This window comes from Alexandromys fortis, unplaced genomic scaffold (assembly GCF_014885135.2).
Source record: "Alexandromys fortis isolate MF-2015 unplaced genomic scaffold, M_Fortis_MF-2015_v1.1 scaffold_312, whole genome shotgun sequence".
In the NCBI taxonomy this organism is placed as follows: Eukaryota; Metazoa; Chordata; class Mammalia; order Rodentia; family Cricetidae; genus Alexandromys; species Alexandromys fortis.
Window position 1 is genome coordinate 558129 of NW_026068184.1, and position 12770 is coordinate 570898.

Here is a 12770-nt window from a genome sequence, read left to right on the forward strand (position 1 = left end):
TATTGGTAAGCTCTAGGTTTGATTGAGAGACCCTATGTGTGTTGTATGCATCTATGTGTGCAGGTATTTGTGCCCATGTGTGCACATCTGGAGGAGAAAATTTTATCTTCCTGTTTCATTCTCTAAATCATCATCATTATCATCTTGAGACAGGGTCTTATTTTGTAGTCCTGGAAGGCCTGGAACTCATTATATAAACCAGATTGGTCTCAAATTCAAAGAGATCTGCCTGTCTCTGTCTTCTGGGTGCCAGCATTAAAGGTGTATGATACTATTCCTTGACAGTCAAATCTTTTTAAAATTATATTTATTCTCTCTCTCTCTCTCTCTCTCTCTCTCTCTCTCTCTCTCTCTCTCTCTCTCTGTGTATGTGTGTACCTGTGCATGTACCATGATGCACACACAGAGGTCAGAGGGCAACTTTCAACAGTTGGTTCCCTTTTTCCATCACATGGGTCCCAGGGATTGAACTCAGGTCATCAGTCTTGGTGGTAAGTGTCTTTACTCACTGAACCATCTTTCCAGTCCTAGTAAAATCAAATCTTTATTTTAAAAACCTTCAATAAAAACCATGTCCTCCTTCCACCAGGACTATGAACACTATACATGAATTCACCAGGTTCCGTGAAGACAAAGGTGCCAAGAGCTGTGTTCAAGGGTCTTTTGGCTAAAAGTCCAGTAGAGTCACAGATGCTTCTGAGCTTTCAATAGAGAAATGTATCTCTGCACCCACTTGGCCTGTGGTTGGACACAGACTTTCTGACCTCGTTTTGTAGTGAATCTGTAGGAAAGAGATAAGAGGTGATTGTCAACGTCCCTGGCTTTGACGGAAGAGGAGGGTGAGTTAGTATAACTAAGCAGTCTCCCCATTCAACACAACTGTGACACTTCGTTCCTGTCTCATCTTCTGCTGATCCTGCTTCTCTTTCAATTTCCCATGCAATCTACATGCTCTCAGACCTGCAGACCCCAGGAATCATGTTTCATAAAATCTAGTTGCCAGGCAGTAATCTATATTGTGACCCTAGCTTTCCTTTAAACATAACAACTTTATTGAGACATAGTTCACACACTCTATGAAGCACACATTTGGTATGATTAGGGATGATGATAATATAGCTTAGCTGTAGCACTCCTGCCTGGAATCCCCCAGTGAGGGGCTGGGGTGTGGCTCAGTGGTAGAGCCCCTGCCTAGAATCCCCCAGTGAGGGGCTGGGGTGTGGCTCAGTGGTAGAGCACCTGCCTAGAATCCCCCAATGAGGGGCTGGGGTGTGGCTCAGTGGTAGAGCACCTGCCTAGAATCCCCCAGTGAGGGGCTTTGATGGAGGGTGGCTCAGTGGTAGTATGTTTGCCTACCATATAGAAAGCCCTAACTCAATTCCCAGTAAGGTAAATAAATAAACTTAAAACTTGAGTACTTGTTGGTTAATAGACTGCAGCATATTCCTAGACTAGAGAACTACAGCCCAAACAGTTTTAATCTTTCGTGTGTGTGTGTGTGTGTGTGTGTGTGTGTGTGTAGAAGTATGATGCAGAGCTTCATAATATGAAATAAATGCTCTACCACTGAGTTACACTATAGCTCGGCCTGATAACTTTTAGAGGGCGTAAAGGAACCCCATATGAGCACACCACTTCATTCCTTTTTTATATGTACTTTTAAATGAAATGTTATTTATTTGTTGTGGAGGGGGGAACACATTTACTACAGTGCATATATGGATGTCAGAGGACTGTTTGCAGGGAGTTGGCTTTCTCTCTCCATCACAGAGAGCTAGGAGAGCAAGCTCAAATGACTAAGTTTGGTTGCCACCAATTCATAATTTCTTTCTTTCTTTCCTTTCTTTCTTTCTTTCTTTCTTTCTTTCTTTCTTTCTTTCTTTTTTTTAAAGAAGGTCTTACTATGTAGCCCCAAAAGGCTTCAAATTCACGATCCTTCCACCCCAGCCTCCTGGGCGCTGGGATTAAAAATTACACCACCGTGTTCTCCTTGTACTTTTTTTTTTTTTTTTTTCCGAGACAGGGTTTCTCTGTGGCTTTGGAGCCTGTCCTGGAACTAGCTCTGTAGACCAGGCTGGTCTCGAACTCACAGAGATCCGCCTGCCTCTGCCTCCCGATCTCCTTGTACTTTTATGCCCCACTCTCAACTCATGGCCTGCTCTATGGTCTGGAAGTCAGGATCTAACTCTCTCAGAGGCACATGTGTTTCTGCAGAGAGAGGGCTCTAACCTATCTTGGTGGTTCGTTTTTATTTTAAACTTAAAATCTAAACTCATCTAGGAAGGAGTCTCAATGGAATATTATCTAGATTAAGTTGGCCCGTGGACATGTCTGGGTTGGGGCTATCTTGAGTATATCCATTGAAGTGGGAAGACTTGCCCACCATGGGAGGCACCATTCTTTAGACAGAGGACTCTGAACTGCGTAAGAGAGGGAAATCAAGCTGAGCTCTGTCGTGCAAACATCAGTTCACTGTTCTCTGCTCTTGACTGTGAATATAATGATGACTAGCTGACTCGCTGCTGCAAGATTTCGCTACCTTGTCTTTCCAGCAGTGATGCACTGTTTCTTAGCCTGAGCTGTCAATCTGAAAAACCTCAACTAAAGAATTATCTCAATAAGATCGGTCTATGGCCACATCTGTAAACAATTGTCTTCATTAATGACTGATGTGGGAGAACTCAGCCAACTATAGGTGGTGTCATTCCCTAGGCAGCAGCTTCGTTAGGCAGGTGGGCCTGAGCTCTTAGAAAGCTACCAGAGACCATGACCACGGAGCAAACCCATCAAACAGTGTTCTTTCATATTCTGCCCCAAGATCTGACTTCCCTCCATGATGGGGTGTGATTTGAAATAAACCCTCTCCTCCCCAAGTTGCTTTTTTGTTGTTGTTGTTGAGACAGTATTTCTCTGTAGCTTTGGAGCCTGTCCTGGAACTAGCCCTTGTGGACCAGGCTGGCCTTGAACTCACAGAGATTTCCCCCTGCCTCTGCCAAAGGCGTGCACTGCCAAAGGCATGCACCACCACCGCCGGGTCCCAAGTTACTTTTGGCCACAGAAAGCCAGCTAGAACAGACTGTTACCTGGAATTTCTCCCTTAAGTTGCTTTCATCCAGGTATTTTATCCCAGACACAAGAAACAAAACAGAGATACTTGTGTCCCAGGTCTCCAGCCTGGTGTCCAGTCTGTCACTGTGGATGTTCACCCAGTCCCTGCCCACTGATGTGGCTGACGCAGCAGCACCTAACACTCACTCACATCACGACCTTTTGGAGACAGCTGTCTTTGACGAGCTCATAAGAGTACACCCAGTTCCACGGGAGCATCTTGTTGCTGAAATCGAGGCAGCAGGGCGCGACTGAGCCACTCCCACCTAAGGACACACACAAGGAGAGGTGACCTCGAGGCTGTCCTTTGCAGGAGGAGCTTCCAGAGACGGAAGGGGGAGGGGTACCAGCTACGTACCACTGGCTGCTCCAAGGTGGACACTGAGGAAGAAGGCGAGGAGAACAATGGAACTCAAAGAGAAGGTCTTCATGGTCCATTGACCTGGGCTCTTCATAGACGTCTCCTGAGTTCCTCTTGTCTTGTCTTGTATGAGGCTGTGTGGTACCTGAAGAACATTCCAGGGAATGTTATGGTTGGAAACAGAGAGAAAGGGAGGATAGAAGAGGCATTGGATCCCCAGGACTTAGAATTACAGATGGTTGTAAGCCACCAACGTGGCTCCTGAAACACAAATTCGGATCCTCTGAGAGAGTATATGCTCTTAACTGTTGACCCATCTTTCTAACCCCTCACCTTAGTTTTCCCTTTTGTTTTTTGGTTGTTTTTTTTTTTGTTGTTGTTGTTGTTATTGTTGTTGTTGTTTGGTTTTTTGAGACAGAGTTTCTGTATGTAAACACCCTATATATTCTGGAATCCACTTTGTAGACCAGGCTGGCCACAAACTCACAGAGATCCACCTGCCTCTGCCTCCCAAGTGCTGGGAATGAAGGTGTGTGCCATTGCCACCTAGTTTTTACTTTATTTTTAAAGATAAAGTCTATTTATGTAGCCCAAATTTGTGATCCTCCTGCCTTAGCGTCCTGAGGGGCTTCTGGTGTTCATTACCAAATATATGTTGGGAAAGGATATTATATACCGTTTAACTCTTTAAATAAATAAAGGGTTTATTTTAAATTTGTAATTATGTACATATTTGTGGAGAGGTGGTATGTGCTTGGGAGCACAGGCGCCTGTGGAGACTAGAAGAAAGTCTGGGTCTCCTGAAGTCCTGAGCCACCCAAATGGGTGCTGGGAACTGAACTTGGGTCCTCTGCAAGAGCAGTTCTTGCTATTAATCAGTGAGCCATCTTTCCACGCCCAGATCCAACCCTTTTCAAACCACCTCCCTTCTAGTCATCTGGGTGATTTTGATGACTTCCAATAACAGGGAACTCATTACCTGATCCATCTCAGCTTAGGATAGCTAAACATGTAACCATATTCTTGTTTTTTTAAAGATTGATTGATTAATTATGTACACAACATTCTCAGTATTCTGTCTGCATGTATACCTGCAGGCCAGAAGAGGGCACTAGATCTCATTACAGATGGTTGTGAGCCACCATGTGGTTGACTGGGAATTGAACTCAGGACCTTTGGAAGAGCAACCAGTGCTCTTAACTGCTGAGCCATCTCTCCAGCCCCCATAACCATATTCTTAAATTCTTCTAAAAACTCAGCTAGGTTCAGGCAAACCCCTCTAATCCCAGCACTCTGGAGGCAGAGGTAGGCAATCTTAGAGTCTCAGCCCAGTCTGCTCTTTAAAAAATAATCTTCCAGGGGCTGGAGAGATGGCTCAGTGGTTAAGAGCACTGGCTGCTCTTGCAGCAGACCCAGGTTCAATTCCCAGCAACCACATGGCAGCTCACAACTGTCTGTAACTCCAGTTCCAGGGGATCCGACACCCTCAAACAGATATACACACAGCCAAAACAGCAATGCACATAAAAAATAAAAATCTGATTAATGTATAGGTTCTGTCTATGGCTGTCCTATGGTTAGTGATCATTGTGTTACTTTTATGAGTCAGAATCCCTCCAACCGGGCGATGGTGGCGCACGCCTTTAATCCCAGCACTCGGGAGGCAGAGGCAGGCAGGCGGATCTCTGTGAGTTCGAGACCAGCCTGGTCTACAGAGCTAGTTCCAGGACAGGCTCCAAAGCCAGAGAGAAACCCTGTCTCGAAAAACAAAAAAAAAAAACAAAAACAAAACAAAACAAAAAAAAACAAAACAACAAAAAAAAAAAGAATCCCTCCAAGTAGTGGGCAAGCCCACCAAAGGGTTTCTGCAGGAATCTATCTTCTCAGCCCTGTGCACAATGCTATGACCAGGGCTTTGAGGCTGCCCTCTTCTCTTTCATTATTCTTAGTTTTGGTCCAGGAGATTCAACCCCAAGCCTGAGCATAACCATCGTGTCAGCTCCCTGGGTCCTGTTCCATTCCCAGTTGCCCCTCCCCTACAGTTAAATTCCCCGCTCCATACCCTCCAGGTTGTTGGCTGGGATCTGGCTACATTTGTAAGGATCTCCCAGAGCCCTCCATCTGGGATGTTTCCCAAGGTCTGGTCAGCCATTTGAACTTCTGCTGCCATGGATACCCTTCTAAAATTCTTCTGTTGTCATGGTCACAGGGATGGAACAGACTGGCTCACTTGTCCAGGCTTCCTTCCTTATGTCCCTTGGATCATAGACTGGTGTGTTTCCATCCCCCATATTCAAATATTGAAGCAATAACCCCTCAGTGTATCTATGTTTGGAAATAACTTTAAAGACAGGGGCTCACTATATAGCCCTGGCTAGCCTAGAACTTACTACATAGACCAAGTTGGCATCAAACTCACAGAGATCTATCCACTGCCTCTGCCTCCCGAGTACTGGGATTAAAGGTGTGCCCCACCATGCCTGGCTACTTTTATTTTTATTATTTTAAATTATGTGTACGTGTACATCTTTGTGTGTTGTGCATATGAGTGTAGTTGCCTGTTATGGCCAGAAGATAGAGTCAGGTCCTCCGGAGCTGGAGTTATAGAAAGTTGTAAGATGGGTTCTGGGAGCTGAACTTGGGTCTTCTGGAAGAACAGTAGGTTCTTAACCATATCTTGGAATATCAAAAAGCAAAGACAGGAGAGGAAATGGATCCCCACTGTGATCTGGAAGGCTCCACTCTCCATTAACCTTCTTCCTCCAGTTAGGCTTTCCCTCTCTCCCAAAGGCTTCTCAGATCTCCCCAAACCACCATCAGCCAGATACTCTATATTCAAACACTTGTGCCTGGGTGGGGAGAGTGCGGGGCGGGGGGGGGGCGGGGGGGGGACGGAGGAGAACATCTTACTTTCAAAGCACAGCAGGGGAAAGGCAGGTCAGTTCACAGGCTGGCTTTCTGAGTAGGTTTCCCCCAAGCTGTGTCCACGACGGCACTGTGGCTGAGTGAGGACACCGGAGCAATGGAAAAATCACAGCTGGGTAGATAAGGCGAGCCACAGCGGAAGACTAGAAAACCAAGTCCAACCCTTCAAGAGCCCAAAAGGGGAAACACAAGTCCAGAGATTCCAACACCCACAGCATAAAAGCACACTGCCAGTTGCCTAGGAGACATGCAACTGTTTTCATTAGATCACTCCTGTTCTGAGACACAATTTCCCAGGCAAATATGGCAGCCTGGCAATTCCCATGGCTTCCTGAGTATGTGAGTGTGTTCCACTGGCCTTGAAATTACTTAGGAGTTAGGACTGAGGATGTGGTTCGGTTGGTAAAGTGTTTGCCTAGAGTCTTAGTGAGGGTTTCTATTGCTGTGATGAAACACTGTAGCCAAAAGCAAGTTGGGGAGGAAAGTGTATTTGGCTTACACTTCCATATTCGTCATCAAAGGAAGAAAGGGCAGGAACCTGGAGGCAGGAGCTGATGCAGAGGTCACGGAGAGTGCTGCTTACTGGCTTGCTCACTGTGACTCGCTCAGACTGCTTTTTTTCTTTAAAAAAAAAAAAAGATTATTAGCTGGGCATGGTAGCACATGCCTTTAATCCCAGAACTTGGGAAGCAGAGGCAGGTGGTTCTCTGTGAGTTCAAGGCTACCCTGGTCTACAAAGTGAGTTCTAGGATAACCAGGACTGTTACACAGAGAAACTTATCTCAGGGAAAAATTACTTATTTTTTTTCTGTAAATTGTTTTGTCTGCATGTATGTCTGTGTGAGGGTGTTGGGTCCCTAGAAACTGGAGTTATAGACAGTTGTGAGATGCCATGTGGATTCTGGGAATTGAACCTGGGTCCTTTGCAAGAGTACAAGAGTAACCAGTGCTCTTAACCACTGAACCATCTCTCCAGCCCTCTCAGCCTGCTTTCTTATAAAACCCAGGACTACCAGCCTAGGAATGACCCCACCCACAGTGGAATATGACAACCCTAATTTTACTTATTTTTTTTAGCATTTATTACTTATTTTGTTTACCTGTATGTGTGTCTGCAGGTATGTGTGTACCTATTTGTGTGAGTACACAGAGGCCAGCAGGAGGCAACTGATGCCCTGGAGCTGGAGGTGAAGACAGAGCCACCTGAGGTGGATGCTGGGAACTGAACTCAGGTCCCCTGCAAGAGTGCCATGAGCTCTTAATCACTGAGGCATCATCTCTCCAGTCCCACCTAATTTTATTTTTTAATTAAATTTTTAATATATATTTTAATATTTATTGAGCTCTACATTTTTCTCTGCTCCCCTCCCTGCCTCTCCCCTCCCCATTTCAATCCTCCTACAAGGTCCCCATGCTCCTAATTTACTCAGGAGATCTTGTCTTTTTCTACTTTCTACTTCCCATGTAGATTAGATCTATGTGAGTCTCTCTTAGTGTCCTCATTGTTGTCTAAGTTCTCTGGGAATGTGGTTTGTAGGCTGGCTTTCTTTGCTTTATGTTTAAAAACCACCTATGAGTGAGTACATGTGATAATTATCTTTCTGGGTCTGGGTTACCTCACTCAAAATAATGTTTTCTAGTTCCATCCATTCTCCTGACAAATTCAAGCTGTTGTTATTTTTTTCTGCTGTGTAGTACTCCGTTGTATAAATGTACCACATTTTCCTTATCCATTCTTTGATCGAGGGGCATTTAGATTGTTTCCAGCTTCTGGCTATGACAAACAAAGCTGCTTTGAACATTGTTGAGCACATGTCCTTGTGGCATGATTAAACACCCTTTGGATATATACCCAAAAGTGGTATTACTGGGTCTTGAGGAAGGTTGTTTACTAATTTTTCTGAGAAGTAGCCACCCTGACATGCAAAGGAGCTGTACCAGCTTGCATTCCCACCTGCAATGCAGGAGTGTTCCCTTTTCCCCACAATCACTCCAGCATAAGTTGTCATCAGTGTTTTTGATCTTGGCCATTCTTACAGGTGTAAGATGGAATCTCAGAGTGGTTTTGATTTGCATTTCTCTGATGACTAAGGATGTTGAACATTTTCTTAAGTGCCTTTCAGCCATTTTAGATTCCTCTGTTGAGAGTTCTCTGTTTAGGTCTGTACTCCATTTTTTTTTAAATTGGATTCTGTGATCTTTTGGTGTCCAATTTCTTGAGTCCTTTGTATATTTTGGAGATCAGACCTCTGTCTGATGTGGGGTTAGTGAAGATCTTTTCCCATTCTGTAGGCTGTCATTTTGTCTTGTTGACCGTGTCCTTTGCTTTACAGAAGCTTTTCAGTTTCAGGAGGTCCCATTTATTGTTTCTCTCAGTGTCTGTGCTACTGGGGTCATATTTAGGAAGTGGTTCCCCTGTGCCAATGCATTCAAGTGTACTTCCCACTTTCTCTTCTATAAGGTTCAGTGTGGCTGGCTTTATGTTAAGGTCTTTGATCCATTTGGACTTGAGTTTTGTGCATGGTGATAGATATGGGTCTATTTTCATTCTACATGTTGATATCCAGCTATGCCAGCACCACTTGTTAAATATGCTTTCTTTTTTTCCATTTGATATTTTTGCTTCTTTATCAAATATCAGGTATTCGAAGATGTGTGGATTGATATCCGGGTCTTTATTTGGTTCCATTGGTCCTCCTGTCTGTTCTTATGCCAGTACCAAGCTGTTTTCAGTACTGTAGCTCTGTAGTAGAGTTTGAAGTCAGGGATTGTGATGCCTCCAGAAGTTCTTTTATTGCCCAGGATTGTTTTGGCTATCCTGGGTTTTTTGCTTTTCCAAATGAAGTTGAGTACTGTTCTTTCTAGGTCTTCGAAAAATTTTGCTGGGATTTTGACAGGCACTAATTTTATTTTTAATTGGTGTTCAAAATGCTGGGTTTCTTATGACATTTTCATACATGAATGTCAGAGACCTTACTCACGTTCACCCCGTTACCCTTTCTTACCTCATCCTGATTCCCTTCCCCGCCTTAAATAGCCCTAAATATTTCCATGACATATGTGTATATATACTGTACTTCCATGACATATGTGTGCTGGCTGGTTTTGTGTGTCAGCTTTACACAAGCTAGAGTCACCAGAGGGAGGAAGCACATTGTGGAAGTGCCTCCATGAAATCCAGTTGTAAGGAGTTTTCTCATTTAGTGATCAATGGGGGAGGGCCAGGTCCTGGCTTCTATAAGAAAGCAGGCTGAATAAGCCATGGGAAACAAGCCAGTAAGCAGCCCCCCTCCATGGCCTCTGCCTCTGGGATCCTGCCCTGTCTGAGTTCCTGTCCTGACTTCCTTCAGGGATGACCAGCAGTGCTGAAGTGTGTCTCTTTGTGTAGTCCTAGCTGACCTGGAATTCACTCTAGACCAGGTTGGCCTTGAATTTAGTGCTAACCCTGCCCCCCCCCCCTCCAGAGTGCCGCTATTAAAGGATTAAAGGCGTGCACACCTACTGCTGGCCTGTAAGGCATTTTCTTAATTAGTGATCAACAGGGAGGGCCCAGTCCATGATGGGTGGTGCCATCCCTGAGCTGGTGGTCTTGGGTTCTTCTATAAGTAAGAAGGCTGAGCAAGCCATAACGAGCAAGCCAGTAAATAGCACCCCTCCATGGCCTCTGCATCAGCTCCTGCCTCCAGGTTCCTGCCTTAAGTGCCTGTCCTGACTTCCTTTGATGATGAAGCTTAAGCCTAGCAGACCCTTTTCCTCCCCAACGGTCTTTGGTCATGGTGTTTCATCCCAGCAATAGTCACCCTAACTAGGATAATTCATTTTCCCCAAAATGGCATCATTTCGTTCTTTATAGTTGAGGGGCTAGCGAGATGGCTCAGAAAGTAAAGGGGCTTGCTGCCAGGCCTGACGACCTGAGTTTGATCCCTGAGACCTACACATTAGGAGAGAACCAACTTCTGCAAGCTGTCCTCTGACCTCCACATGTCAGTCAAGCTGAATGAAACCCTCTCTATATGGATGGATATTTAAGTGATTTTTAAAGTTTTATTTTACTACTTTATGTGCATGGGTGTTTGGCTGCATGTATGTCTGTGTACCACATGTGTGCATGTGGAAGCCAGAAAAGGACGTCAGATAGCCCGGAACTGGGAGGACAGAAGGCTGAGGGCTGCCAGGTGTGGGCACTGGGAACAGAGCTTGGGCCTCTGGAAGAGCAGGCAGAGATACCTACCTCTGAGCCAGCCCTCCAGCCCTGCGTCGTTTGCCTAGTGCAAGCCGTTCTGATGAGAGCAAGCTGGAAACCCGCGGCTCTGACTTTCAGTTCCCTGGTGGCTACTAAATAAGGATAATGAGAACATTTCGTGTGTTTTCTGGCCACTTATACTTCTGCTTTTTAGAGTTGCCTTTTCAATTTATTTGCTTGGAACTTCCGTTTTTCTTATTGACGATTGGAAAAATCACTTTTCCTGGTTACACAGCTGATACAGATCAGGGGCAGGCATAGAAACTGTAGCTAACTTCAGGAAGGGGTGGGGGGCTCCGTCTCTTCCTAGGAAATTGAGCTCTGCCTTCAGCTGCATCACCTTCTTTTGGTCTTTGCTTTTATGTTCATTTATTGTATATATGGGCGTGCACATGTGTGAGCATGTGTGTGCACAAGAGCACATTCGTGTGGAGGCTAGACAGCATTTGGTGTCTTTCTCCGTCACTTTCCACCCATGTGTGTATGTGAGTGTGTGTGTGAGTGTGTGTTGCACTCCACCCATGTGTGTGTGAGTGTGCGTTGCATGCCATGAGCATGTGGGTGCGTACACATGGTCATGAAGATGCAGAGGCTAGAGGAAGACATCAATGAGTTCCTCTCTTTTCTCTATCTTATTCCCTTGAGAAAGGGTCTCTCACTGAACCAAAGCTTACCCTTTCATCGGTCATAGCTAGCTGGTCCTTCCACTCCATGGTCAGCCTGCCTCGGCTCCACCAGAGGCTACAGGTGCTCCCAACCACACTTGGTTTTTATGTGGATGCTGGAATTTGTATGTGGAATTTAGTCTCAGGCCCCGCCTTAGTCAGGGTTTCTATTGCCATCAAGAGACTCCATGACCAGGGCAACTCTTACGAAGGAAAACGTTTAATTAGGGCTGGCATACAGCTCAGAGGTTTAGTCCATTTCAGCATGGCAGAAAGCAAGGCAGCACACAGGCAGACATGGTGCTGGAGAGGTGGCTGGGAGTTCCACTTCTGGATCTGCAGGCAGCATGGTCTGGCTTGAGCTTCTGAAACCTCAAAGCCCACCGCTAGGGACACTAGTAGTCCCGCTCCCTGTGAACCTGTGGGGCCACTTTCATTCAAACCCCCACAGGTTCTCACACTTAGACAGCAAACACTCTGACCACTAGGAGAGCCAGTGGAACATATTGAAATTGTATGTTCACAAGAATTAAACTAGCTAGGCTGAACCCTCATCCTGGCCTTTGGATACCTTTTTTTTTTTTTTTTTTTTTTTTTTTGTAGATTTTGTAGATACTTTTTAAAATTAAAACTCTCTCTATATCTATCATACACATATACAGAGACAGGCAGATCTCTGAGTTTGAGGCCGGCCTGGTCTACAGAATGAGTTCCAGGCCAGCCAGGGCTACACAGGGAAACCCTGTCTCAAAACAAACAGAAACCTGGTGGCATGGCTTGTTCCTCGCTGCTCTGAGGGATGAGAAGTTGCTGTGCTGTTAACACTGAACTCTCCCTATATTCTGGGGAAGGGAAGAGAGTTTGGGCACCAACGAAGGAGAGCGAGCGACCCCAAGGTTTTGTGTGTGTGTGTGTGTGTGTGTGTGTGTATCAGCCCAGACAGGTCTGGAACTCGTGATCCTCCTGCCTCAGCCTCCTGAGTACTTGCCATAGATGTGTCCATTATGCTCAGCTGTATGCCTTCCCCTTTCCCTCCCCTCCCTTCCCCTTCCTTCCTTCCTTCCTTCCTTCCTTCCTCCCTCCCTCCTTCCCTCCTTCCCTCCCTGCCCCTTCCTCCTTCCTTGCTCTCTTCGTGACGAAGTTCCATGTGGCCCAGGCTGGCCTCAAATTCACTATGTAACTAAGGATATTCTTGAACTTCTTTTTGGAGGGAGGAGGTTTGTTGTTGTTGTTGTTGTTGTTGTTGTTTTTGGTCTTTCGAGACAGAGTTTCTCTGTGGTTTTCGAGCCTGTCCTGGAACTAGCTCTTGTAGACCAGGCTGGTCTCGAACTCACAGAAATCCACCTGCCTCCGCCTCCTGAGTGCTGGGATTAAAGGCGCGTGCCACCACCGCCCGGCAAGGGAGGAGGTTTGGAGGAAGGTCTCTCTATATAGCCCTAGCTGTCCTGGAACTCACTATGTAGATCAG

General features: G+C 45.6%; 1 protein-coding gene across 1 annotated transcript; it reads right to left on the reverse strand.

Moving 5' to 3' along the window:
• Positions 1–684: 684 nt before the first annotated feature.
• Positions 685–3539, reverse strand: Ccl26 (C-C motif chemokine ligand 26). The gene is made up of 3 exons (XM_050129268.1): positions 3467–3539; positions 3260–3374; positions 685–781 (listed from the first exon to the last, which is right to left on the reverse strand). Exons 1-3 carry the CDS (start codon positions 3537–3539, stop codon positions 685–687), a joined length of 285 nt encoding a protein of 94 aa, XP_049985225.1.
• Positions 3540–12770: the final 9231 nt, after the last annotated feature.